The sequence below is a fragment of the Eleutherodactylus coqui genome, chromosome 12 (assembly GCF_035609145.1).
Source record: "Eleutherodactylus coqui strain aEleCoq1 chromosome 12, aEleCoq1.hap1, whole genome shotgun sequence".
In the NCBI taxonomy this organism is placed as follows: domain Eukaryota; kingdom Metazoa; phylum Chordata; class Amphibia; order Anura; family Eleutherodactylidae; genus Eleutherodactylus; species Eleutherodactylus coqui.
In genome coordinates, this window is record NC_089848.1 from 42,221,601 (window position 1) to 42,248,493 (window position 26,893).

Consider the following 26,893-nt stretch of genomic DNA (forward strand, 5'->3'; position numbering starts at 1 on the left):
TTTCTATTGGAAGTGACCATGCATTCTTCATTAACCAAGTGGTTGGACTCCCATTGCTCACATTCTATCTAACTGATATGCCGTAATTCACAAGCAACATCTCCCCTTAAAAAAGTGATGCTAGTAGTTAACTTGGTGGGAATTTGTAATGCTTAAAGGGATTGTGCCAAAATTGCAAGTTATTCTCTATCCACTTACTGATAACTTATTAATCGGTGGGAGTCTAAACACAGAGACCCTCGCCGATCTCCAGAACGGGACTCTTATGGCCCACTGTCACTGTGGGAGTCGCTTCTTCCCACACAATGGCAGTCACTGTGAATGGATCATCGAGCTTGTGCGGCCAGGGCTCCATTCATTTCAATGGGGCTGTCCTATCTAAGACTCTATGTCTGTTGTTGATCATTTATTGGGTGAGATCATTTAGAATTACAGTTTTATCTATTCTGTGACTCTGTTTCCTGACCAGCTGTGCTGTCATGTAGACATTTCACACCTTACAGATTTCATAATGAGAAAATTCAAGATGGAAAAATGGCTTAATAATTAGACAATATAGTTGTCTGTGGGGAAATGTGGTGCGTCATCTATAAAATGTAACTTGATTTAGTGAAAGCAATACATCCAAATCATTCAGCCATACAAACTGGTGATTTATATATATATATATATATATATATATATATATATATGTGAATAGAGTTTTCCTTTCAATTTTCCAACCTTCATGTCATGAAAGTAAAAAAAATCTTAAAAAATGTAAATTTCGGAACTTCATTTTTGGTATTTCTTTTACATATAGAAGGGAATGGAAGAACTTTTTTTTACCTGAGGACCAGCTAAACCTTGTTCTCCATCAAAGCCTGGGGTACCATCATCCCCTTTAATTCCCTGCAGAAGAAAATTGATGTTGTTTACTCATCATTAATACATTTACCAATCATTTATCACATTTGTCATCTGTTGCCTCTATAACTATTTATCAGTATAAAAAGTGGGTAATGAAATGGATACATCAGAAAACGTTGCACTTTTTGCCAATGTGTCTTCGAACAAAAGCAATTGTCATGCTTCTTTTGTAACACATATGTGACTACAAACCCAACTAGAACTCATTGGACTTAAGGGGCCTTTACACGAAACGCTAATCATTGGAAAAAATAAATAAATCGCTGGATCGATTGAATTTGAATGATAATCGTTCACTGTAAACACGGCTGATGATTGGACGATGAACGGGAATTTGTAAGCTTATCATTCATGTTATGCAAGCATGATCATAATCATCATTGCTCTCTCGCTAATCGTTTGGTTTAAACACCAAACATTCAGTCATTCTCATTCACTGGTACCGTGGACTGAGTGACTATTTTGTGTTTAAACTGACTGCCCTAACGAACGAGCAAACTGTGACATTGTTGGCTCCTTCACTCTGATGAACAATTATTGCTATATGTAAAAGGACCGTATGCAATTTTTTCCTGATGACGTACCAATTAGAGATGAGCGAGTATACTTGCTAAGGCTAACTACTCATCTGTAAAGAATCGGCTGCCGGCGGCGGGCGAGGAGAGGCGGGGGAGAGCGGGGAGGAACGGAGGGGAGATCTCTCTCTCCCCCGCTCCCACCTGCTCACCGCCACAACTCACCTGTCACCCTCGCCATCCCCCGAATCTTTGGAGACGAGCGGGGAGATACTCGGCGAAGGTACTACTCGCTCGAGTAGTTAGCCTTAGCGAGTATACTCGCTCATCTCTAGTACCAATCAACAAGATTGACACTCATCTACCGAGCCTTCAGACAGGCTCTATGGGGGATGAACAATTCTTCATAAGATCGTTCATCCTCATAGAGTTTCATTATGGTTGGCAGAACATCTCATATGAACATGGGGAAATGTGCCGCCAACAACGATGATTTTTTTGTACTGTAAAAAAGATACAATTACCCAACAAATGAGCTGATCGGTGGCTCCTTCACACAGACCAATAATCGGGGAAACAAAAGTCCTTAGGAACGCTCTAACCCAATCATTGGGCAATGTAAAAAGACTTTCTATTTCTCAACTTTTTAGGTGACAAAAATTGTACGGCAATATTTGGAGTGTAATATACATCAATAATACTAGATTGTAATCCACTGTGTGAATGTTCAAACTATGTGTTAACTTGAATGCTAAGAACATTGCAGAGATTTTAATGTGCTATATTACACAACACGCTCAGTAGTTCCATGTGCTCTTATTGTGTTTTACTAAGTGAGTGACTTTTGATCTAGCCACTCATTTGACACATACTATAGGATTGTGTCTTTGTGTTTTTCTAGCCCTTTCTTCCAACTCTGGAAGTTTGTTCCACACTGATGATTGCCAGCTCACAAGTTTCCAATATTAGGAATAGAGTTGCCCTTAAATAGGATGATATGATGTTTTTTTCCAACATGTGATCTCATAACGTAAGACATCAATGACATGGACCTCCTGGTCTGCTGCATCTAGTATATTGTAGAACTAATCCTGGCTAAACCCCCTGTTGGAAGCATACCTGCGCGCCAGTTACACCTCTTTTTCCAGAAATATCCTGAAATATAGAAAACAGACTTTTATTATAAGTTTTATTTTATTTCCACCAACATATTCAGTGCTTTACAAAGATTATCCTCACTTATATCAGTCTCAGTCGTTAGTGGTTCTCACAATCTAATTTCCCAATCACAAACACAGAGTTGAGGGTTAATTAATCTATCGTTAAGTTTTTTGGAGAATGACATCAAAGCAAAGTACTTGTAGGAAATACACAAAAATACAGTAAGAAAATACAAATTTCATGTAAATATTGTCATGCGTTGTGTCTAAACCCAAGGGATGCAAGGCAACTGTGCTGTCCACCAAGCCACCATGAAGAAATCATGCATCAATTAATGGTATTTACAATGCTTGGGATTTTATTTTTAGATTTTCTTATTATTTTGGCTTTTCTTGACTTGGGGCACAAATTAAAAATGATGAAATAGTAGGGTAAAGTATTTAAACAGAAGAGGATAGTATACTATTGGAAATGGATCTGGATAAGTTGGGGACAGAAATGTGGCAAATGAGGTTTAGCACTGATACATGTAAAGTTCTGCACATGGGCAGAGGAAATACACATCACCATTACACACTAGATGGAAAACCACTGGGGAACTCTGACATGGAAAAGGACTTGGGGATTTTGGCTAACGGTAAACTTAAAGAATACCTACGCTTTCACATTGAAGCGCTCTACTCCATTGACCATTTTTGTCTCCTCCTGGCAGCTGAAGGTGACCCCATATAAGCTCCCTATGCAACTGTATGGGTCGTCTTTAACTGCCGGAAGGAGACGAAAACGGCTGCCGGAACACGAGTGCAGATACTCTTTAACTGGAGAAACCAGTGTCAGGCAGCTGCTGCAAAGGCAAATAGGATTATGGACTGCATCAAAAGAAGTCTAGGGGTGCATGATGACAACATTGTACTTCCTCTTTATAAGTCACTGGTCAGACCACACATGGAATATTGTGGAAAGTTTTGGGCCTTGGTACTCAAGAAGGACATATCAGAGCTTCAGTGGGTACAAAGGTGGGCAAATAAAGTAATAAATGACATGGGCAGACTACATTACTCAGAGAGGTTATCAAAAATGGGATTTTCTAAGTTTAGAAAAAACTTCAAAACTGAGGGGTGACCTAATACCTATGTATAAATATATCAGGGGACAATAAAGAGATCTCTCCCATCATCTAGTTATATTCAGGACTTTGACTGTAACAAGGGGGCACCCTCTACGTCTAGAGGAAAGAAAGTTTCTACACCAACATAGAAGGGGGTTCTTTACTGTAAGAGCAGTGAGACTTTGGAACGCTCTGCCTGAGGGTGTGGTGATGGCAAACTCACTACTAGAGTATAAGAGGGTCCTGAACGTCTTTCTTGAGTGCAACAATATTACATGTTATAGTCACTGATTACTTCAGAAGGGTTGTTAATTCGGGGATTATTCTGACTAACAGATTTGGAGTCAGGAATGAATTTTTTCCTAAAATAAGACCCATTTCAGCGTCTTATCGCGGACATCTGAAGCATTGGATTCTAATGCATCTGTTTAGATTGGCGATTCAACGGCACGTAAGTTCGGCCGGATGCTTTTATGCGCTGCCGGAAAACATAGGTCAGAATACGTCGGCCGTTTCAATAAATTCCTATGAAATCTGGCAGAAAAGGGAAGGGGGAGGGAGTTTAGCAGCAGCTTGCATTGCTAAAGTCCCTCCCCCTCCCCTTGCTGGCGGCTCCCATAGGCTGGGGAGGTAGGGGGAGGGAATTTAGCATGGCAAGCACTGCTTAAGTCCCTCCCCCTCCCCTTGCCGTCAGCTCCCATATGATTCTATGGGAGCTTCTATTGCCACTATCAGCCGACAAGGGCAGGAGGACAGACTGTAGTAGCACTAAGGCCTCTCCTCCTGGCCCACAGAATTCCAGGGTGTGGCTTATACACGCTGCAGCCCCGCTGTGTAAACAGGTGAGAAAACAGGAGATTTAGCTGAGACTTGGTCGTGGCTTTCTCCCATTCATGCGATTTTCAGCTGCGATGAGGGCGGCCCTGAAGATCACAACGTCCGTGTGAAAGAGGCATAAGGAAAATTGGCTGCTATCGCAAAGTGATTTTGCCTTTCTCTGGATCAGCATTGCAGGTTACAAATACAGCAAAATGTTACATGTCTTATAATGCACTATGATACTTTGCCACAATTTGTTCACCTTTACAATTGCTTTACAATGTTTTTTGTTGTGTTTAATTCACTTTTTAATGACTTTAGATAACTTGTCACAGAAAGTTATCACAGAAAAGCTAAACTCTGTAACATCTGTAAAAGGTCAGATTGGATGGATGTCTTTTTCCTGCCTTACAATCTGCAATGTCTACTACAGTGAAATGTAGTATAGCAATAACTTCTACAATAGATATTTTGATTCCCTGAAAACAAGTTCTTGGTAAAGATTTCTGAGAGGTTTTCCTCTAGTCTTATCTCACACTTAATAAATAACCCGCACTCATAATAATAATAAAAAGACACCACTTATTGCAATAACACATAAGACCTTTAATTCTTACATCACGTCCAGGGGCACCAGGTTCTCCAGATTCCCCTTCCAATCCGGGTTCACCCTAAAAGAGTTATTAAAGGTGTAAATAAAGAAGCTTTGTTTTCATACAAGGTCTTACTTAATTAGTTTTTCTAATTGTTGCTTCCAAATACTTCCACCCATTCTTTCAGCTTCCTACAGCTGTAGAAAATCAGACTATTTAAGAGACTGTGGGGAATCTTATCTTCCTCCTCATTGTTGCTCAAGTAACTCAACTATGGTGATAATAACTTAAAGAGTATTTTCCCTAATTAAAACCAGATAGACACATATTACATTTTTTAATCTGTTTTACTTTCTAATTGCATATTTTTTTATTCTGTTGTCTGTACATGACTATGGGAACTGAAATCTTAAAGGAGATGTCTCGAGGAAGCAGTTAATTTTTTTTTTTGCCCAGTCCCCCCCATTAAACATACATTACTAAGCCCCCCTGTAAATGACATTTCTAGCTGGTTCGTACTTACCGTTCCAGCGTTTCAGCAAGTTATAAAAGTTTCCTCAAGATGGCCGCCGGCTCTTTCCCAGTCGCTCGCTGCAGCCCGACGTGCGCGCTCCCGAGACGCCGCCAGCTGTGTCTCCATGGCAACCGGACGCATCGCAGCCGCCGACCAGACGCCCCGCAGCCGCCGACCAACAGCAGGTAACCGGCGCTAGCCCCCGGCTCCCCAGCGCTAGCTCCCCCGGCGCAGCGACAGCCCCCCCGGCCTAGCGCTAGCTCCCCCGGCGCAGCGACAGCCCCCCCGGCCTAGCGCTAGCTCCCCCGGCCTAGCGACAGCCCCCCCGGCCTAGCGACAGCCCCCCCGGCCTAGCGCTAGCTCCCCCGGCGCAGCGACAGCCCCCCCGGCCTAGCGACAGCCCCCCCGGCCTAGCGACAGCCCCCCCGGCCTAGCGCTAGCTCCCCCGGCGCAGCGACAGCCCCCCCGGCCTAGCGCTAGCTCCCCCGGCGCAGCGACAGCCCCCCCGGCCTAGCGACAGCCCCCCCCATCGCAGCGACAGCCCCCCCGGCCTAGCGCTAGCTCCCCCGGCCTAGCGACAGCCCCCCCCGGCCTAGCGACAGCCCCCCCGGCCTAGCGCTAGCTCCCCCGGCGCAGCGACAGCCCCCCCGGCCTAGCGACAGCCCCCCCCATCGCAGCGACAGCCCCCCCGGCCTAGCGACAGCCCCCCCGGCCTAGCGCTAGCTCCCCCGGCGCAGCGACAGCCCCCCCGGCCTAGCGACAGCCCCCCCCATCGCAGCGACAGCCCCCCCGGCCTAGCGCTAGCTCCCCCGGCCTAGCGACAGCCCCCCCCGGCCTAGCGACAGCCCCCCCGGCCTAGCGCTAGCTCCCCCGGCGCAGCGACAGCCCCCCCGGCCTAGCGACAGCCCCCCCCCATCGCAGCGACAGCCCCCCCGGCCTAGCGCTAGCTCCCCCGGCGCAGCGGCAGCCCCCCCCCCCGGCGCAGCGGCAGCGCAGCGGCAGCCCCCCCCGACCCATCACTTACCTGGGAGGCTTCTCGGGGCTGCTGGGCTGGGCTGGGCTGGGCTGGGCTGGGCTGGTCTTCTCCGCTGGGCAGCTCCAGTTTCTGCACCTTCCTCTAACAGAGGATGGTGCAGAATGGCCGCTTCAGCGCGCTCCCGAGCAGTGACAGCTCGTCTGCGCATGCGCAGAAGAGCTGTAGCGGGGAGCACACTGAAGCGGCTCGTGCTGAATGGAGAAGACCGGACTGCGCAAGCGCGTCTAAAAAAGCAAGCTGCCAGCGAATTTAGACGGAACCATGGAGACGAGGACGCTAGCAACGGAGCAGGTAAGTGGAATAACTTCTGTATGGCTCATATTTAATGCACAATGTATATTACAAAGTGCATTAATATGGCCATACGGAAGTGTATAACCCCACTTGGTTTCGCGAGACCACCCCTTTAACTTTGCCACAGAGATATGTTTTTTGGCAGAATTTAGAGAGATACTTTAGAGCAGCTTCATGGGCCATGCACAGAATGTACAAGAGCTGACCTATAGACTAGTATGGGAGTCTGTTCTAGACAAGCTCTGTGACTTGTACAGGGGTCATTTTGCAGGGAGGGGAGTAGATAGTCACAACTTGTCACCAATTGTGAATGGTGGATCCTGTGTTATCTACATATAGGGGGCCACCTTTCAGTCTGACTGCTGCAGAGCTTTCTCTACAGATCAGGAAGTGTCAAACTCTGAGGTCAGTTTGAGAACTGAATGATTTTACGTTTTTTTTCAAGATATAGTTTGTGACCAAAAATGTTTCAAAAAGATTTCAAAAAATCTTAAAATATGATTTATATAATAGTTTATTTTATGGTGACACCTTTCCTTTAATGGGGTTGTCTGAGACTTTTATTATTGATGATTTATCCTCAGGAAAGGTCACCAATAGTTGATCAGGGGGAAGGGAGGTATCTGCCACTTGGGATCCCTGACGATCAGCTGATCATCCAGCCTTCTGGTGAGGGACAGCGCTGTCAACATAGCAGTGGCCTAGGTTGGTACTGCAGGCACAGCTTCCATTGAATTCAATCAGTCCGCTGCAATGTGGACAGTGTTATCTGCTTTCAGAACTGTTTGCACTGACAGTCGTTCATGGGATCAGCTGATCAGCAGGGATCCTAAGTGAAGCACCGCAGCCAATCAAATATTGATGACCTATCCTGAAATAGGTCATTGATAGTAAAAGTCCCAGGGATCCCTTTAAAGGAAATATAAAGTATGCTGATAATGAATTGCATAATAACCTCCACGCCCTGTTCTCCTTTAAGTCCTGCAGGTCCAACAATATCATTGTCGATTCCAGGTTCTCCCTGAAAACAAAGAAAAGTTCATACATGAGTTGAATTGGCTGAATGAAAAAAATGGCTTTATACTATGTGCAGTTGTATAAGTTTTAATAATTCTATTGAAGTATATGCATCATTATACAATACAGTATGCACTATGTGTTAAGAATATCATCATGATATGTGGACTATGTGTTCTAATATCCTGTATTATTATATTCAATCAGTAGTGGGTTATTGTACAGAGGTGCATATATAGGAGGTGTAGGCTTCATAACACAATTGTAAGACTTAAATAATTATACAAAGTGTATGGTATTGAAGAATACTGAATTTATATACCAAGGCAAGTATATGGATGACCATTCATAATTTGTAGACTTACTATGTCACCCTTCAGGCCTTTAGGTCCTTTATATCCTTTAGTCCCCGAGATTCCAAATTTGCCCTGTTAAGGATATTCATCAGTGTTATATCATTTTCCCAACTGGTTGTTCAACAGTTTTTATTCGATATCATGGTCCAAGCAGAATGTACAATGTAAACAGACCCAAACAGTTGCTCTCGTGAAGCTTGCCAAGTTCAAATTCATAACCAGATAAATGTATAAAACTGCACAAAGAATGTAAAGGGGTTAATTTTGTGCATGGCCCAAGTGACACAAAAAAACTGCTTCTCCCCATAGCATAAAGACCTCCTGAAACTGGGAATCTTCCCAGGGCAAGTTTGGCGCACAACTTGCAGATACGTGTGGATATGGAAAATGGGCTGGGTTTGGACACTGATCAAGCAGGCTACAGTTACATAGTCATTAGACCTGTGGTCAGCTGGTCAGTTCTATTGGTAACATTTGGCTTCTGTCTCAGACGAAAAATGTCATAATATACTCCACTGATGCTTGCCAGTCACTTGCATGGAGTTCAGGTTTTTTTCTCCTATGGTGGGTTCGGAGGGGAGAGAGGGTTGCCAACTGGACCCGTATCCCATTGCTACTCTAAGTTCCAAAGACTCGTTTGGCCTAATAGCAGCCAGATGCTCCATGCTCCGGGCAAAATATGAAACTCCAGTTGTTCTTCCTCTAGCAGACATTGTAATCATTCAGACATCGGTCTATACTTCATTCAGTGGTGATACGCAAACATCTCTTCATTGGATATTGTCTACTTCTGAGTACAGTGGAACCAGATTACAGCGCCATGTCAGAAATCATCTTACACATTTGTTGTTCCCAGCTGCAAAGTTGCTTCTTACTCTTCCAACTATCTTTGGCATTTGATGGTGGGCTGGTGAACACATCTAGGCCACGAGCTGTCTGCATGAGTGCCTGCATGAGGCTGACTGCTCCACCAGCATCAGATGTTGGAGGTCAGCCTCAATGCCCAAGTACCATCACCGATCCAGCCCCATATATTGTGCACTATGCCAAAATGTAAAAGGATCAATTTTGCATGTGCTCCTTAACTTTATTCCACAGAAAGAGCAAGACTTAATGGGCATAGGTACAAGGCCTAGCAGTTACAGAGCCTTTTAAAGACACAGACCATGGCAGTTACAATTAACACGGCAGCCTATTTAGACATGCCAATCACCGTTGAGAGTCGTGAATGTCTCATTCACTTATCGTTTAGTGTTTCACATTCCTATGTGTAATACTGAATTATCAGTGTTTCAACATAACAAGAAGCCAACGAGCCAATGATCATTTTTATGCCGGCTGAAACTGAACAATGAATGAGAGGTGCACCATTCTCATTCTTCATACAGTTGTCGGCTCACGTTTAAATTGAATGATAATCATTCCGGTTAAACACACCTTGGTTTGCCTCACCAAAGTACAAGAAATTCGGACTGGGCTGTGAAACAATGGGCCCCAAATTTCCAACAAAAAAATTACTCCATTTAGACCTAACTTTGGAGCTAATCACTTATACTGGGGTTTATTTTATGGGGTGATTGGCAAATAACGTATTAAATCTTATTGATGATGCGTTTTGTATATGTAATGATAACAATAAAAATTGCAATGAAATTAAAAGTGGACGTGCTCACCTTCTGTAGAGATTGAGGGTAGCTATGTAGCATCAGCAAGCTTCATTTAGGGTCAGGTATCTACTCTGAAACCAGATTATCCTAGTACAATCAAGGTGACTGGTACACAAGCCGGACCCAGAAGCATCAATATCATGTCAATGATAGTCCTGCATCCGAGATTCCAACATATACACTGATCGCATGTGTGCTTAAGGCCACCTGTTCACGAATGTTGCGGTTTCCCGCAGTGGATTTCCACCACGGGAGCCACCGTGGGAGAACGCTAAAGTCACCGTGACTTTCCTCAATGAACTTATCATTAATAATAGGTTTATTGCGTAAAATCACGGAATGACGCAATTTTTACACGCGAGCGGAAAATCGCAGCGGATTTACGCTAGTGTACATCAGGCTGTGCTTTCCATAGTTATCCAATGGAAAGCATTCATTGTGTTACCCGCGTGCGGATTATTGCTGAAGATAACGCAATGATATATCCCCCGTGGACAGGAGGCCTACATCAGAATCCTGTACTTATTTACATAATAAATGTTTGTTCGGAATAAAACAGTTTGTGATAAAATTAATAGCATTTCTTATATATTTTGTGGTCGATATCTTACGTATGACGAGAGTTTCTTATCTCCTTTGTTATTTTTTTCCTCGTCCAATTTAGCAACCAGTCAAATGATTTGCCAAAGTTTATGCCCAGATTGGAAAACTCCAGAAAATCATCAGTAATACCATAAGAGATGAATATCTATAGATCAAATGATACGATATGAGGCGTAAAAACGTAAAAATCTGATCATTACGATCATGTTATTTTGTGAGACTACCAATTCCCGGATGCTTGGCAACCAGCTAACGACTGATTTTAAACACAGTATATTGTAGCAAACTAAAAGCATCTTACTGGAACTCCTTTTTCACCCTTCTCTCCTTTCATTCCGGAACGTCCAGGCGTTCCCTAAAAGTAGAAAGAAAAATGGTAGTTGAGACTTTTATGGAGATAACTAAGAGGTCAGCCATAACACTGAAACTACAAACTCCTGATTGGTGAAGATAATGGTACCTGTTAAGGGGTGGGATATATTAGGCAGCAAATGAACAGGCACTTCTCAGAGTTAATATTTTGAATGTCGGGAAAATGGGCAAGTGCATGGAACTGAGCAATTTTGACTTGGGCCAAATTGTGACCGTTAGGGCTCCTTCACATGGGCGCAAACCACATCCATTAAAACCCATTGATTTCAATAGGTTCCCTCACATGCAGTATTTTTGCACACAAGATTTGGTCACGCGAAAAAATATGCAACATGCTCTATTTTTGTGCACATTTGCACACCCGAGGGCCCATAGGAGTCTATGGGGTGCGCAAATATGCACTTGTTCCAAACTGAATTGCGCACTGACATGCACAATTTTGCAGTATTAATTGATAACACCAGGAACTAATTAGGCTGGCCCTCCTACTAAGTCAACTGCCTCACCTACTAAGTAGGCTGCCCTGCCTGTTCAAACATGGCGCAGTTATATACCACATCAATGTGAACAGGCCCAACAGCACAAAAAAGTACAATAAAGGAGTGTGGTTACACTTGTAAGAGGATATGATAGCGCTCCATTCAGAGCACAATCCCGTCACGCTCTCGCAAACATGAATGCATCATTCTTGTGTGAAGGATCTCTTAGATGACCATGGAGCAAAAGAAAAAAGTGGTCTGCTCTAATCAGTCACATTGTCATGTAGACAGACGTTCATATGTGTGTCGCTTACCTGGGGAACAGCTGACACCATGATGCACTATACAAAGATGGCAAACTGGTAGATGAGGTGGAAAGCTCTGGGAAATGCCCTGCTGGGTCTTGGCATCCAGGTGGGTGTTACTTTGACACATACCACCTACCTAAACATTGTGCAGACCAAGTACACTGCTTCAAGGCAATGGTATCCTCTAATGGCAGTGACCTTTTTCAGCAAGATAATGCATCCTGCCACACTACAAAAAGTGTTCAGGAAGGGTTCGAGGAATGTGCCAAAGAGTTTGAGCTATTTTTTTTACTTCGCCTCCAAAGTCCTAGATCTCAGTTCAGTCTAACATTTGTGAAATGTATCAGAAAGCAAGTTTGATCAATTTTACAAGGTCCCATTTTACAACTTGCAAGACTTAAAGGATCTGCTGCTAATACCCTGGTGAAAGATACCACACAACACCTTTAGGGGTCTGGTGGAGTCCATGGCTTGGCACATGAGAGCTGTTATGGTGGCATGAGGGAGACCTACACAATATTAGACAGGTAGTTCTATTGTTATTTCTGATCGGTGTACATAGATAAAAAGCACCATACCTCTTCTCCATAAAGTCCATCAAATCCACCTTCTCCTTCTTCATGCTAAATAAAAAAGAGGACACAAAATTATTTTCGACTGAGTACATTATTTCAAGCAGCTCTGTTTTACTATACAGTAAGGCAGTGTGTGTATAATGTGAGTTTTGAGGCAGCAGTATACATAGTGGGTATTTTTTACATACATTGGTCTACATGAGCTAAGAAAAAAAAAGATACAATGTAACTTATGTAAAAATGATACAGTGTATCATATATCGTTTCACCTCATCTTATGATATCTCAGTAAAGTAGGCCTTCTGATGTATTGTGTCTATATGGGCCAGAACTTTGGAATTGGAAATAATGACATGCAACAAACCTAACTACAATTTTTTATCATGAAACAAGAATTTTTAGAAAAAGTCTCCAGACTGATTGCATATTTGATGAAAATGAATGTGACGAATTGTGTCTCTGGTGTTATGTGTAAAATGTATCTAGAAAGCTGGGACTCATCCAGATCTTGTCCATTAACATGATTGTTTCTTATTAAGAACCAATTCAGAGGATGGGAATATGAAGTTAAAGAATAGAATCTAAGTATAATTCGACCGTATGTGCCCAGGCATCAACAAATCATTCTTGAATTTTGAATTCATGTTCTGCCCCATTTCTGTCGCACAGATTTGGATGCATTGGTAATTTGATTTCTCAGATTTAAAACTCCCTTTTAGTACATTTATGGGAATAATGAATAGGTGGATTCCCTCTTTTAATCAGCAAATTAACAAAATTGCAAAACAGGCACATAAATATACAGGCGTAGACATACAGACCTGCTCTCCTGAAAACCCTCTGTTCCCCTGGGAAAGAAGAAAAAGAAATACATAAAATATATAAATACAGATAAAATGGTTAGTAGTAAATATAAGCACTGCCGCTCATTATGTATAACTTAATTGGTTTTTTAGGAAGGGTTTTTTTGAAAAATCCAGGAATGTATAGAACATGGTGACAACCACAAATCATCTGAGCTCTGTGAATTCTATTGTTGTCAACTACTGTAAATCTCCTCCAGGAGGCTTCCAGCTTCCTGTATAGGACACATGGTTATCAGTCATGTCTGGAGTGGCCTGGGCCTTGCACAGTGCCTGCGGCAAGCATGCTACTATCTGGGGCAGAACCAAGACTGCAGCTTCTCCTGTGCTGGTTGTATGCCCTAGATAGATGGGAATCAAACACTTGTTTGGCTGACAGCTATTCCTCCCGCCTCCACCCCTTCAATATAATTGACAGACGGGAATTAGTCTGTAGCTTATCTTTTGTGAGAATGAAGGATCGTGCATGTTGAGATCCAACATGTCCAATATTTATTTCTTCTAGCACGATTGGGGGGGGAATCTGGACCCCTCCATTCACATTAGATAGTAGTAGCAACTGGTCAATGTGCATCTAATAAGTGTTGACCCCTTCGGACTGGCACATGTGGCTCTCTAGCATCTGGCTCATAATTTGGAATGCTCCATATGTGGTAACTATAGGTTCTGCCAGAAGATGTATTCTGGCCACCTCTTATTATGGGATGTCCAAGAAAGCAATCATCGGACATTTAGTTACCAGAGCTACTTCCTTTAGACAGCTGGCAGACACAATTGGAATCTTGCTAATTGTTTTTCTCCTTCTAGCCTTGTTGCTTTAGATTTGGACCTCCCAAGCATTACTTCATTAGAGCCTTGGTTTACATATCACACACTGATTAAAACTAATAAACGTAAACTAATAATACATGAAAGCTCAGAGCTATGGTTACATCACAACAGTCATGAAAAGGTTGTAAATCTGTGCTGTTTGCATCTATGACCAAAATCAGGAAACTTGCCATCCAAGTGTAAAAAATGGGAAGAAATAGTCTGTACGTTAGGTAACGATGGTGCACATGTGAGCTGCTTTCTGCACCACGTCTTCCCTAAAATGTTATCTATGCATGTGATATAAATGTCCCCTACAAAGTATCTAGAAAGATATTACATTCAGATCCTGTAAACTCATTATAGGAGGATAGGGAATACTTTGCTGATTGTCAGGGTGTGGGGTCTCACTGCTAAGACCCCAATCAATCCCAAGAGCGGACGCCTCGTGTCCTCCATCCTGCTCAGTGTGGGCTTAAGTTCTCAAGATCAGCGGGCGGGTCTGAGCAGTGAAACCCCACCGATCAGCAGGTAATTCCGTCTACAGTGGATAGGGGGTAATTTGTGATCCCAGTACAACCTCTTTAAGGCTTTATTCTAATAACGTACATTTAAATTCACAGTGTTACCTTGGGGCCTTTGACTCCATCACATCCTTTGTCACCACTTACACCCATTGCACCAGGTAACCCTCTATTGCCCTTTAGGAGATAAAAGTCAAAGTATACTTAAAAACAGAATACCATACAAAGCTTATTATGTTAATCGTATAGTTAAACCAAGATACGGGTCTTCAATATTCACTCCATGCAGTTTTCAAAACTTTCAGCTTATCAGTTATTGTGACGCTGAATTTCTCTAATTGGAAAGCTTCATTTGTAGAAAACGTAGTTCATTTATTTTATATTAAAAAGTAGTGAAACTTTGTGTTTCCATTTCTCCTAATTTTACAGGATCTCTGTATACTTGTCATTGTTTGCAACCAGCCAGGACATGACAACTGTTTTTGACACAATTATTTAAGGTGGACACTATTAAGACTATTACCATTCAGGGGTACTCTGTTCGGGACAGTTATTTTGGGGGACACTATATAGTCACTTACTATAATGGGTACACTTCCAGGCACTTTAGGGGCACTCCAGCAAAATTACCTTTTTAGGTACTTTGTGGGCACTTTTAATGATAGATTGTTATATCCTCTAACCACTTTTTTCAGTTACCCTGAGTGGCATTATTGGGGTCTCTATTTTCTTGGTAGGGTTATTGTTGGAGGTACAAATACTATTGAGACACTATCTGCTTAGCACCATTATTGTTGGGGGTGCATGCACAACATTAATTAGAGTCAGTGACGGGATCTGTACACAGTTATTTTCTGGGGCATTATTTGCAGCAGTATTGATGGGACACTGTCTATTTACAGTCATTTTGTGGGGCACTACATGTGCAGCATTAATATTATTTAGAATATATATATATATATATATATATATATATATATATATATATATATATATATATATAAACATTATTTTTGGGGTGACTAGTGATTTTACTATTATTTATGCAGCACTACACTTGGGGCAGCACAGGAGGACACTGTTAGGGCACCAGGATTGGAAGTTTATGTTGAGCAGGTGGGGATGACTATTAAAAAATATGGAACCTAATAGGTTTTGAGAGACAACTTTGCAGAAACGAGTCGCGGTTGGAAGAAGAGTCATGGTGGCCTGGGCTGAATGGAGAAGATAAGGAAAGAGAAAATCTGCAATTAGAGAAGACATAGTCTGTGAGTCACTGGATGTGTTATGCATTTGGACTAAGCCTTACCCTTATTATAATCTTCTGCATCGTCTGTATATGAGTTTAGCTTAAAGGGGTTGTTCATGAATTTAACAAAATAGCTACTGTCTATGCAGTCTGTGGAAACCCATCCTAGGATGATAGACTTCTAGGATATATTTCCACAGCCTGCATGGAGAGTAGCTATTTTCTTGAATAACCTTTGAAAAGTAATATCTATCCAAGGACAGTGTTTTTTAGGAACCTAACAATGTCCACGATAACTTACATGCCCATTCCCTCTAATGATTCTATCACAATTTGGTACCAATAAATATCAAGACTCTCTCAAGCAACAACAGTAGATCTCCAGCTGTTTAAGATTGCCTGATCTGTTGGAAGTTCACCACTTTTAGTCCCTGTCAAAGTTTAATTGATGATATCCAAATGTTATCATATTGTCTCATTGATAAAGAATTATGCAATTTAGTATCAATTTTACAAAAAAGTTAAAATGACCTGCTTTAACCAAAAAATGAGCCATTTTTACTTTTTTAGAGATCTACTGTTGTTGAACCACGTTAAAATCAATGGAGTGTGCTACCCATAAAAAAACCCCAGAAAACATGTTTCAAGCATGAAGTGACTAACAGCATCTAATGCCACTTTATACAGTGGTATGGTCACTAAATAGACAATTTCCTCCACCATATCTGGAAGTCTACTGCAGTTTTTTGACCTATATTAACAATAATGATGACAATTTGTCATTCACAAGCAATTCCCACATATCTATTATCTCTTTTCTAGATATTTAATTAACAGGAGATCTAATTATGGCTAAAGTTGTCTCTTCACTGTACAGGAAGCCTCTAGTCAGCTTAGAGGGCTTGCTTTTGTGAATCCTTATAAGTCAAGAAAGCACTAAAATTCGAACTAGGCTTGAGTGAAGCGGTTATTCCCACCCTCTTCTTGTTAAGGCTATAGTTAATTATTACTCAAGACAGAATCCAATGTGTGGCAAAGAAATCCATGTCTTTAGGTAATTGTTGCCTAGCTTATTCTCATATTCTCATTTGTCTTCTACATGGCAGTAAGATTGCTATAGGTATGGTCACAGCCGATACAGCACTTGCAAGTGCATTAAAATATGCTTTACATTTATATCAGATGTCACTCATTGAACTTATTCCATCAAAAATATACTGACCGTGACACCTCTTACATAGTATATCTTATAGAGTGTTCCTCTTGTCATGTACAATACATTGGCTGTGCCACACATAAATTAACCCTTTCCAACCCAAAGACTGACCTGTTCTGACATCATGAAATTCCTCTATAGCTCCGATGTCGGAACAGGCCCGCCACTGCAGTGCAAGAGTGCATCTGCACCTGCTCGTCAGACACATTGGGCGCAGATGCACTCTTGCCCTGGTCCTCATCGAGGACCCCTTAGGAGAAGGCAGAAAGTGTTTTTATCCCTTTCTCCCTCCTCCTTTACACATTACACAGCGCTCAATTAATGCTATGAAATGCAGAGAAAATGCGGAAATAACACATCATGTGACCGCCAGGAGCCTCCTGACCGCAGCTGTCACTCCCAGCCCAAATCAGGAGGATTGCCCGGCGATCATGTGACCAACGGCACCCTCCTGATCTCTGTCAGAGATCAAGAGGTTGAAGGGCGAATGCCAGTCTCTCCAGTTCCAAATAAATTAGAGCTGGGGGGAATGTAGGGGAAAAAAATTGGATTAGAAAGAGTTAAGATTTAGAAAACCGGAACATCTTTTGGAAGTTTCTGCTGCCACAACACGTAATCAATCTGTTGCCCCTTTACATTTTACACAACATCACCATGGCAAAACAAGTTCACTTTATGTGATTGGCATTGAAAAGGTTGACCGGCAAGTGTGAGGAAGAGATGGCAATAAAAGCTTTTGGTCCGACAAGCATACTAGACCATGGAGAAGTGTTCTTGTCTTCCTTTGGGTGTGAATTCTATTTTAATTGATAATTTGTTTTATAAGATTGTTTGCATAGATTACTTGATAGGGGCTGACGGTCCACTCCATATGTTTTGTATAGCTCACTGGTGTATAACTTAAAGGGGTTGTCCCGCGGCAGCAAGTGGGTCTATACACTTCTGTATGGCCATAATAATGCACTTTGTAATGTACATTGTGCATTAATTATGAGCCATACAGAAGTTATAAAAAGTTTTATACTTACCTGCTCCGTTGCTAGCGTCCTCGTTCCCATGGAGCCGACTAATTTTCGCCCTCCGATGGCCAAATTAGCCGCGCTTGCGCAGTCCAGGTCTTCTCCTGTTCTCTATGGGGCTCCGTGTAGCTCCGCCCCGTCACGTGCCGATTCCAGCCAATCAGGAGGCTGGAATCGGCAATGGACCGCACAGAAGAGCTGCGGTCCACGGAGGAAGAGGTTCCCGGCGGCCATCTTCACCGGTAAGTATAGAAGTCACCGGAGTGCGGGGATTAAGGTAAGCGCTCCGGTAAGCTTTCTTTAGGTCCCTGCATCGGGGTTGTCTCGCGCCGAACGGGGGGGGGTTGAAAAAAAAACAAAACCGTTTCGGCGCGGGACAACCCCTTTAAGGTTTGGCTGCCATTTAATGTATGCTGCGATCCAGAGCTTCATGCTCGAAACCAGTTTGCATTGTTTTTAATGGGCTTTTAACATGATTCAATAAATGTTTATGACATTTACTACTTCGGGCTGGAGACATATTTCTGCTTTGTGTCAATTGCTTGGGAATCAGTCTGGTGTGTTTTTTCTCTGTGCTTCTACAAGGAATGCCTGACAGCATTGTATTGTAGATGGTGAGATATGCTATTTCCTTTTTCTCTTTTAGATGCCATTATAATCAATATTGTCCATCCAGCACCGTTCTTTAATGTCAGAATGGACTCAGCATCCTGTTTTCCTGCCCCCCATAATGAGACATGAAAATGGCAAGCTTAGCACAAGTGTGCACAGAGCTTTCGGTATAAGGATCTTTTTACCTTTTAGCAACGCTGTTGCATATATTTAGAAACATAGAAAATTGATGGCAGAAAAAGAGCACCTGGTACATATAGTCTGCCCTTATATTATTTCCTTTTCTCTGAGGATAGATATGCAAAATCCCATCTCCACATATCAAACAATGAACTACATAGAATGGATACAGAAGACTCACCTCTGGCCCTTGTTCTCCGTCATATCCTGAAAAACCTTTTGGTCCAGGCAGTCCCTGTATAAATGGGAATTATGCAGAATATGAATTCAGATTATAACTGTATTTATGCTTATTATAATATCATTTAATATTGACATTGGAAAAGTATATTGTAAGACATGACTAATACTTTAATATAACGTGATAAAGATGCCAAGCAGTACACCAGTATTATAGTATAATGAGAGCTGCATTCATTAACATGGCCCACACTAATGGAGAAATATGGTGCAGCCACTAAGGTTGAACATACTTTAGAAATAGACTATGTGGCTGCTGTAGGACCCTGGGAGAAAGAATACCCAGCCTTGGTTGGTCCAATCCCTTTGGCTACTGGCTGGCAAGAAAATGTACAGGACAGCCCTCTCCAAATAAACTGTATTGTCAGCAGGCAAGGGTGGGAGAATGGCCCAAGGGTAATGGAAAGGATGTAGAGAAGGAAACAAGCATTGGGCTATTATATCTTTGGGGAAAAAAACTTGATCGTATTATGGGGAGCCAACGTGACCTTGTTAGGGGGTCCCTCTCTTCTCCGTATGTTGCTGTTTGCTACATTGATTTGTTTATACTTTTAGAATATTTTTCTGAATCTTGTATATTATTCTTTCTCACTGATGCCCAACTGGCAGCTGAGTGCTTTAACTGTGCCGTGGTTAAGTAAAGACTCTTTGGTGATAAACCACAATATCTACACTACAGATGAGCACATCTGTACAATCTTTATCTACTACGAATGATATTTGTTATTCATACTTTTCGTCCTTCTACTCCTTGGACTCCAGGTGGTCCACTGTTTCCAATGCATTTACAGAATACACAGCAACACGTCTTCTCATAAACATGGGACTAATAGAGAAATAAAGATTTGTTAATTCTTTACTGCTGTAACTATACAGTCTATGATAGTTTAATTATAGTTAATATTAATTAATTTAAAGTTTACATATTTCTTACCATATTGCATATCTCCTGTATAATTGCCACATTACTACATTAGTATTTACAGTATTTGTAAAGAAAATTTTATCATGTTTAATAAGTATGCAAAGTATGAACACAAATCATATCTTGAAGAATTTACAGTTTGTAAAAATATCTATCTATCTCATATCTATCTATCTATCTATCTATCTATCTATCTATCTATCTATCTATCTATCTATCTATCTATCTATCTCATATCTATCTATCTATCTATCTATCTATCTATCTATCTATCTATCTATCTATCTATCTATCTATCTATCTATCTATCTGCCTATCTATCTATCTCATATCTATCTATCCATCTCATATCTATCTATCTATCTTATATCTATCTATCTATCTCATATTGGTATTATTGTATCTTGACGCCACCCAAAGCTAAGGGTTTGACAGGAGGAATGCCCCTCCCACACCCCTAGCTCCCGATAGGGTCAATAGCTGCAGGTCCCGGAAGGTGCAAAATGCCTGAAATGTGAGGCGTATTATGTGCTGTGTGACTGAGCAGCCCTCCACAGTGGAACACCAGTCCCCTGGACCCGGAGCTGTGGCCTCCCAGCTGTCCTCCTCCTGCAGGTGTATGCGTCTGCAGGCTGTAACTCAAATTTCCACACCACTGTAGGCTCCCAGCTGTCCTCCTCCTGCTGCTCTATGCAGCCGCAGCCTCTAACTCACAGACGGCCTCCGCTGTAGGCTCTCTGCTCTGCTCATGCAGTGTGGAGGGGGGATGCATGTAAAGGAGTGTAGCACGCCGCTGGTGGCTCACTGCAGCTATGGTGCTGTGTCTGTGGACGGCGTGTATGACTTACGGGATGTCCGCCACTGTGTCCTCCCTGCTGTTACAGATATGTGGCCTGGGGGGGGGCCTTCAGGGCACTGTGTCCTCACTCATGCCGACACCGCTCTGCACTTTAAGACAGAGCGGGGTGCTGCTTTCTGGTTTTCCGCCGGGGAAGCTGGGTTTCCACTGGGGCAACCATCGCCTGCGACCAGACTTTGCGCTTCAACACAGAGCGGGGTTCCGCCTTCTGGTCCGTCGGCAGGGAAAGGGGCTTTCAGCTGGGCCAATCCTCGCCTGCAGCGCCGGCCATGATGACCCCTAGTTGCAGGCTGCCATGCATTAAAAGCAATTGCACCTGCACCATTAGCTTACTGGGCTGCCAGGATCTGAGCTATGCAGCCAATCATGTACAGGGGGCGTCACTCTCCTCTCAATCTTGACTCCACCAGGACTTCCTGGCGGCGTCAAGATACACTAATACCTCTTATATCTATCTATCTATCTCTCTCATATCTCTCTATCTCATATCTATCTATCTATCTATCTCATATAGTCAATGGACAGTAAACGTAGTCAAACAAGCTGTGTTAAACGTAAAAACATGAATTGAACAATATTTGAAAAACAGCTACATTATAGACCTTATTGCTCAGACATTCATGACTGGAGGAAGAAACATTATAACACCAGGGATTGCAGGCAATGTCAGAAGCAGGAGGATTTTGGTTTGAGCTGGCCCTTTAAGGAGTTGGGAGTCAGCAAGTGTGCACAACACTTGAGGTCCCAGTGACACTGGGCAGGGCAACACAGAACCAGAGGAGTCGGTGAAAAGAAGCAGGGTACCAACCATGGAAGAGCGGACCAGGGCAAGGGTGGACAGGATGCCAGGTGAAGATGGGAGGTAGGAGAAGGCATGATAAAATTAAATAAACTCACAGTTTGTCTGGCTAATCTAACTCCAATATCAGGCATCCCAATATGCATCTGATATCTGTATTCAAAGCCTCTGCCGAATTCAATATGTTTGATATCATCATATCGATTTGCTCCTTCCAAAGCAACGGTTACTAAGGCATTTAACCCTAAAATATATATATATAGATGAAAGTATTAAAGTGCATAATTTTAAATATTGCAACATATTAGCAGTAAACCCTATCAGTAAGCTTGGACAGCACATCAATGATATCTATAGGGAATACACATAAAAGCTAGGTTTACATGAGAGATTAAAGGGATTCTCCAGTACTTTTACTATTGATGAATTTTCCCCAAGAAAGGTCATCAATCAACTGGATTCTACCGCTCAGAATCCCCGCAGATCAGTTGATCATCAAGACCGTTGTCAGTGTGGAAAGCGCTGGAAGCAGATTCCATTGTCAACATTACAGCGGCCCAATTTGGTACTACAGGCACAGCTCCCACTTAAGTGAGTGCCAGGAATCAGACGATTGGCAGGGATCTCGAACTGTAGACCCCCGCTGATCAACTATTGACCTATCCTGCCTTGAAGTCATCAATAAAATCCACAGTGTATGTCAATTCGGCTGCAGAATTTTTCTGCATCATGTTTACAAAATTTTTAAAATCCCATCCATGGGACTTAAATTACAACATTGAATTTATACTGTGGACTTTCAGGGCAAGATGTCCCACAACATTTACATGCCTATGTGAATATACCCATATAGCAGCAATCCATGCATAACAGAATTTATAGATCTCAGAGATGCTTCAGCTCATACCTGAGAAGAGATGAGCAAATAGTTTTATAGGTTCATGATTTGCAGTCAAGCAAGGCTGTATGAGAGGTTTGACTAATAGAACATTCTCAAATTCACCACTTTTAAATCATGTGACACATGACACAACCCCCCAATATAAGTCAGTCTAGTCTTGACACAAGTTTCAGCATAGGAAGGAACATTAAAAGAGCTCAGCCATTCTGATTTACAAGAATCAGCAAGCCAAATTCTCAACTACCCCCCCCCCCCCCCCCCCAAAAAAAATAATGAATGAATAGCACTGTACCTTGCCTTCGAAGATCCTGCATTGTTCGGCTAAGGTCTTCCACATTTTCGTCTAGGCCATCTGTAAAGACCACGATCATCTATATCGCAAAAACAGAAAGTATGATTTGAAGAACAGGAATTCAAGTCATCTGGATTCTAAGTTATGTAACCATGACTGCACTTGCCTTTTGTATATCTGAGTTTTTAAATGTCTTCCACATCAACTGAAGAGCACTTGATGTCATATTGAAAGGTCCAGTGACATTACTGTTGATGAGCGTCTGAGCTAAATCCGGAGTATAGGTGTGAAAGGGAATAGAAATTGTTCTATTAACATTCGGCAAGTAAAAGGCTGCACTGATTTGAGGTTTTACACCAGGATTGCAGCTGGGACTTCTCAAGTTCATCATGGTGTTTAAGATATCTGCGATGCGGGCTTCCAGAACGTTTTGCCCACTAAATAACTTGGCACTTTTGGGATAAGTTGATATGTCAAAACCAACTACGATATCAACTGAACAATCTAAGAAGAGAGAAAGAGAAAATACAGAACATATCAGGAAGTAGTATGAACAATTACAGCAGTTATAAAATTGGTCAATCGTACAATATAACAACGTCATGATATAACACTGGTTGTAGCTCACGTGTGTATTTACTTACAACTGTATACTGCATTGAGGTCTTAGGCTTGCACAATACTTTTTTTGTACATTATCCATTGATAAAGTTATTTTGGTGATGTAAAAGTTGCTTAGAGTTGTTAGTTTTACTACCATACAACCATCCGCACGGCTTCTCTTTTTGCATACGTCTAGAGATGAGCGAGCATACTCGTCCAAGCTTGATGCTCGTTCGAGTATTAGCGTGTTCGAGATGCTCGTTACTCGAGACGAGTACCACGCGGTGTTCGAGTCACTTCCATTTTCTTTTAAGAAAAGTTTGCGCCGTTTTCTGGCCAATAGAAACACAGGGAAGGCATTACAACTTCCTCCTGTGAAGTTCCAGCCCTATCCCACCCCCCTGCAGTGAGTGGCTGGGGAGATCAGGTGACACCCGAGTATATAAACTGGGGCCGGCCCCGGCTCGCCACAGATGCATGCTGAGAGACATTAGGGAAAGTGCTGTCCTGCTGTAGCTGCTATAGGGAGAGTGTCAGGCTGTTATCTTCGTCTTCAAGAACCCCAACGGTCCTTCTTAGGGCCACATCTGACCGTGTGCAGTACTGTTGAGGCTGCTTTTAGCAGTTTTGCACATTTTTTTTATTTTTGTATATCGGGCGTGCAGACCATAGCGTCCTCAGTCTGCAGTCATTTTACTGAGTATAGGGGCAGTACTGGTGAGGCAGGGACAGTGGTACAGGGAAAGAGATATACTGGCTATATAGACTGTGGGCTTTTTCAAAAAAATTGGAAAAGAAAATCTTTGGGCTGTGACCGTGTTCAGTTTACTGCGTGTCTGCTGGGGGTAGTAGTCGCTCACTATTACCCAGCTAGGTGTTACTGCAGCCTTGCACATAATTTTTTCTGGCTGCACTGTGCTTTCAATAACCACAGTCATCCTCCAACAGGGAAATCCATATACAGGCTATATAGGCAGTGGGCTTTTTCCCAAAAAATGGAAAAAAATACTATATTTGGGCTTCCTATGACCGTCTTCAGTTTACTGCGTGTCTGCTGGGGGTAGTAGTCGCTCATTATTACCCAGCCAAGCCTGTGAACGTGTACAGCTTACTGCGTGTCTGCTGGGGGTAGTAGTCGCTCATTAATACCCTAGACTGCTACTACTACTGAAATGGAACTAATACTGTGCTCCCCCTATACCGCTGCTTTGGAATTGTTACTGGGGCCTGTCTTGACTGCTACTATTACTGAAATGGGCGGTTGGGCAGCATGTTACCCAGGAAAAGTGGCCGCGGAGTGTCATGCAGGCAGTGATTGTGCTTTGTTGGAGGTAGTGTGGTGCTTAGCTAAGGTATGCCTTGCTAATGAGGGTTTTTCAGAAGTAAAAATTATTGGGAGGGGGAGGCCCACTCTTGCCGCTATTGTGGCTTAATAGTGGGACCTGTGAACTTGAGATGCAGCCCAACATGATGCCCCTCGCCTGCCCTATCTGTTTCTGTGTCGTTCCCATCACTTTCTTGAATTTCCCAGATTTTCACAAATGAAAACCTTAGCGAGCATCGGCGATATACAAAAATGCTCGGGTCGCCCATTGACTTCAATGGGGTTCATTACTCGAAACAAACCCTCGAGCATCGCGGGAAATTCGACTCGAGTAACGCGCACCCGAGCATTTTGGTGCTCGCTCATCTCTACATACATCCATTTTAAGATGAGTGTACAAATTTTGGAAAACTTTAAATTACAACCCAATTGTGCATTTCATAAATGTAAAGGAATCGTTTGCGTTTTATACAGTGCGGTAAGTTATTAGATCATACTTACTGTTTGCTGTTATGGGTTCACATATATCTCTGACAACTCTCTTTTTAATATTTTTTAATTCATCAAAATTGTCAACAGAAAACTTTGAGCTTCCAGATCCAGCAATTTGAAGAAGTTGTGTGTCAGACACATTTCCCACTCCTACAGCATAAGTAAATACACCTCTACTTCTTATAGCTTCTGCAGGTTTTGCAACTTGATCATATGAGTCGCCGTCTGTTATCACGATTAATATCTGCTGTACGCCTTCATTAATACGACTTTTAGCTTTTTGACTCAGTAGGTTTTTATCTGTTTTTGTGAGAGCCTCCCCAATAAGGGTGGATCCACCAATTTGACTAATCGCTTTAACCTTTTCTTTTAAAGTTTCTTTATCCGTGTATGTTTGAAGATGAAATTCTGGACGGAATGTATCACTATATTGAGCAACGCCCACATGAACTTTGTTGGGACCAATGTCAAAATCCTCTATTACAGATACCATGAATTCTTTCATTATTATGAAATTATCAGGCCAAATGCTATTAGATCCATCGATTAGAAAAGTTATGTCTGCCTCTTCTCTTTCACATTCTGAAAAATATCAACATCACAGAAAAATTAATAAATACCAAACGAAACAAATTAAATAAATCCATCACCCGTATCGTACATGTCAAAAAGCAGCAGGTCTTCTAAACTTCACGACTGGTTGAAAAACCTTTAACAGTAACAATTGAAACAGAATACCTATGCTTTCATATCAGTCTTTCTGATGTAGAACTGAACTCAACCCATATTACATCAACTGTATCAAGCTCAATGGACTAGTCCAAAAATATAATTTTTCTTCTGCTCCATCCCTTTTTTAGATCATTTTGAATTTTAGATCATTTCTTTTTTCCATAACCCAACTGCTTTGTTGACTTCAGTTCTCAATTAGATTAGAGAAATTTTCAAAAATTTTCTGTATGGTGCAATATTCATGATTTCTTTAAAATACAGTGTAAAAGTTCTACTAAGCCTGATGCAGAACTCACTTTAACAATGCCACATTAAACTCTTTGTATGATATTTGTGGGAATTCATGCTGAAAATGCATTCTTCAATTTCCTTCTGCTAGACATAATGTGACATGTGCTGTGCAAAGTTTTCTATTTGTCGAAAGAGCATACTTATATGTCATGGAATTTTTACGTTTCGCTACTATAAAGTGAATATCAATCTTTCTCTTGCATTGTAGTGGTTTCCTCCCTTTTGCGTCTTCCCTGAAGAGCAGTTGTTGCACCTTTAAGTAATTGTTCTAGGGCAGTGATGGCGAACCTTTTATAGGCCGAGTGCCTAAACTGCAATCCAAAACCCGCATATTTATCGCAAAGTGTCAACATGTCAGGGGGCGGGGCTTATCACGGCATATGATTTTACCTCTGTCGTTCTAAAATGTACAGGGCCGCTTCAAAATAGACAGCGTGCAGATTCTGACTTCTTTTTGGATGCGGAAATACTGAAGATTGTCCTCAGCGGAAATTTCTGTCGCAAATTCTGCAGCATTTCCGCCTCCAAAAAGCAGTCAAAATCTGCACCCTGTCTATTTTGAAGTGGCCCTGTCCATTTCCGCCAAATGTAAACATACGCCAGCGGTAATAGAGACACCCCCCCTGGCGGTAATAG

The 26,893-nt window shown here is 42.2% G+C and overlaps 1 protein-coding gene across 1 annotated transcript in view; it reads right to left on the bottom strand.

The window, feature by feature from the left end:
- The window catches only part of LOC136586667 (collagen alpha-6(VI) chain-like), a 143,490-nt gene that overhangs the window by 49,016 nt on the left and 67,581 nt on the right, over window positions 1–26,893 (bottom strand). The window contains exons 11-25 of the mRNA XM_066584829.1: window positions 25,244–25,816; window positions 22,982–23,319; window positions 22,816–22,894; window positions 21,721–21,866; window positions 19,773–19,865; window positions 18,981–19,034; window positions 14,629–14,700; window positions 13,148–13,174; window positions 12,330–12,374; window positions 10,894–10,947; window positions 8,332–8,394; window positions 7,905–7,970; window positions 5,130–5,183; window positions 2,544–2,579; window positions 829–891 (exon numbers count right to left, since the gene is read on the bottom strand). Of these exons, the coding sequence (XP_066440926.1) occupies window positions 829–891; window positions 2,544–2,579; window positions 5,130–5,183; window positions 7,905–7,970; window positions 8,332–8,394; window positions 10,894–10,947; window positions 12,330–12,374; window positions 13,148–13,174; window positions 14,629–14,700; window positions 18,981–19,034; window positions 19,773–19,865; window positions 21,721–21,866; window positions 22,816–22,894; window positions 22,982–23,319; window positions 25,244–25,816 (1,763 nt within the window). The remainder of the gene's footprint in view (window positions 1–828; window positions 892–2,543; window positions 2,580–5,129; window positions 5,184–7,904; window positions 7,971–8,331; window positions 8,395–10,893; window positions 10,948–12,329; window positions 12,375–13,147; window positions 13,175–14,628; window positions 14,701–18,980; window positions 19,035–19,772; window positions 19,866–21,720; window positions 21,867–22,815; window positions 22,895–22,981; window positions 23,320–25,243; window positions 25,817–26,893) is intronic.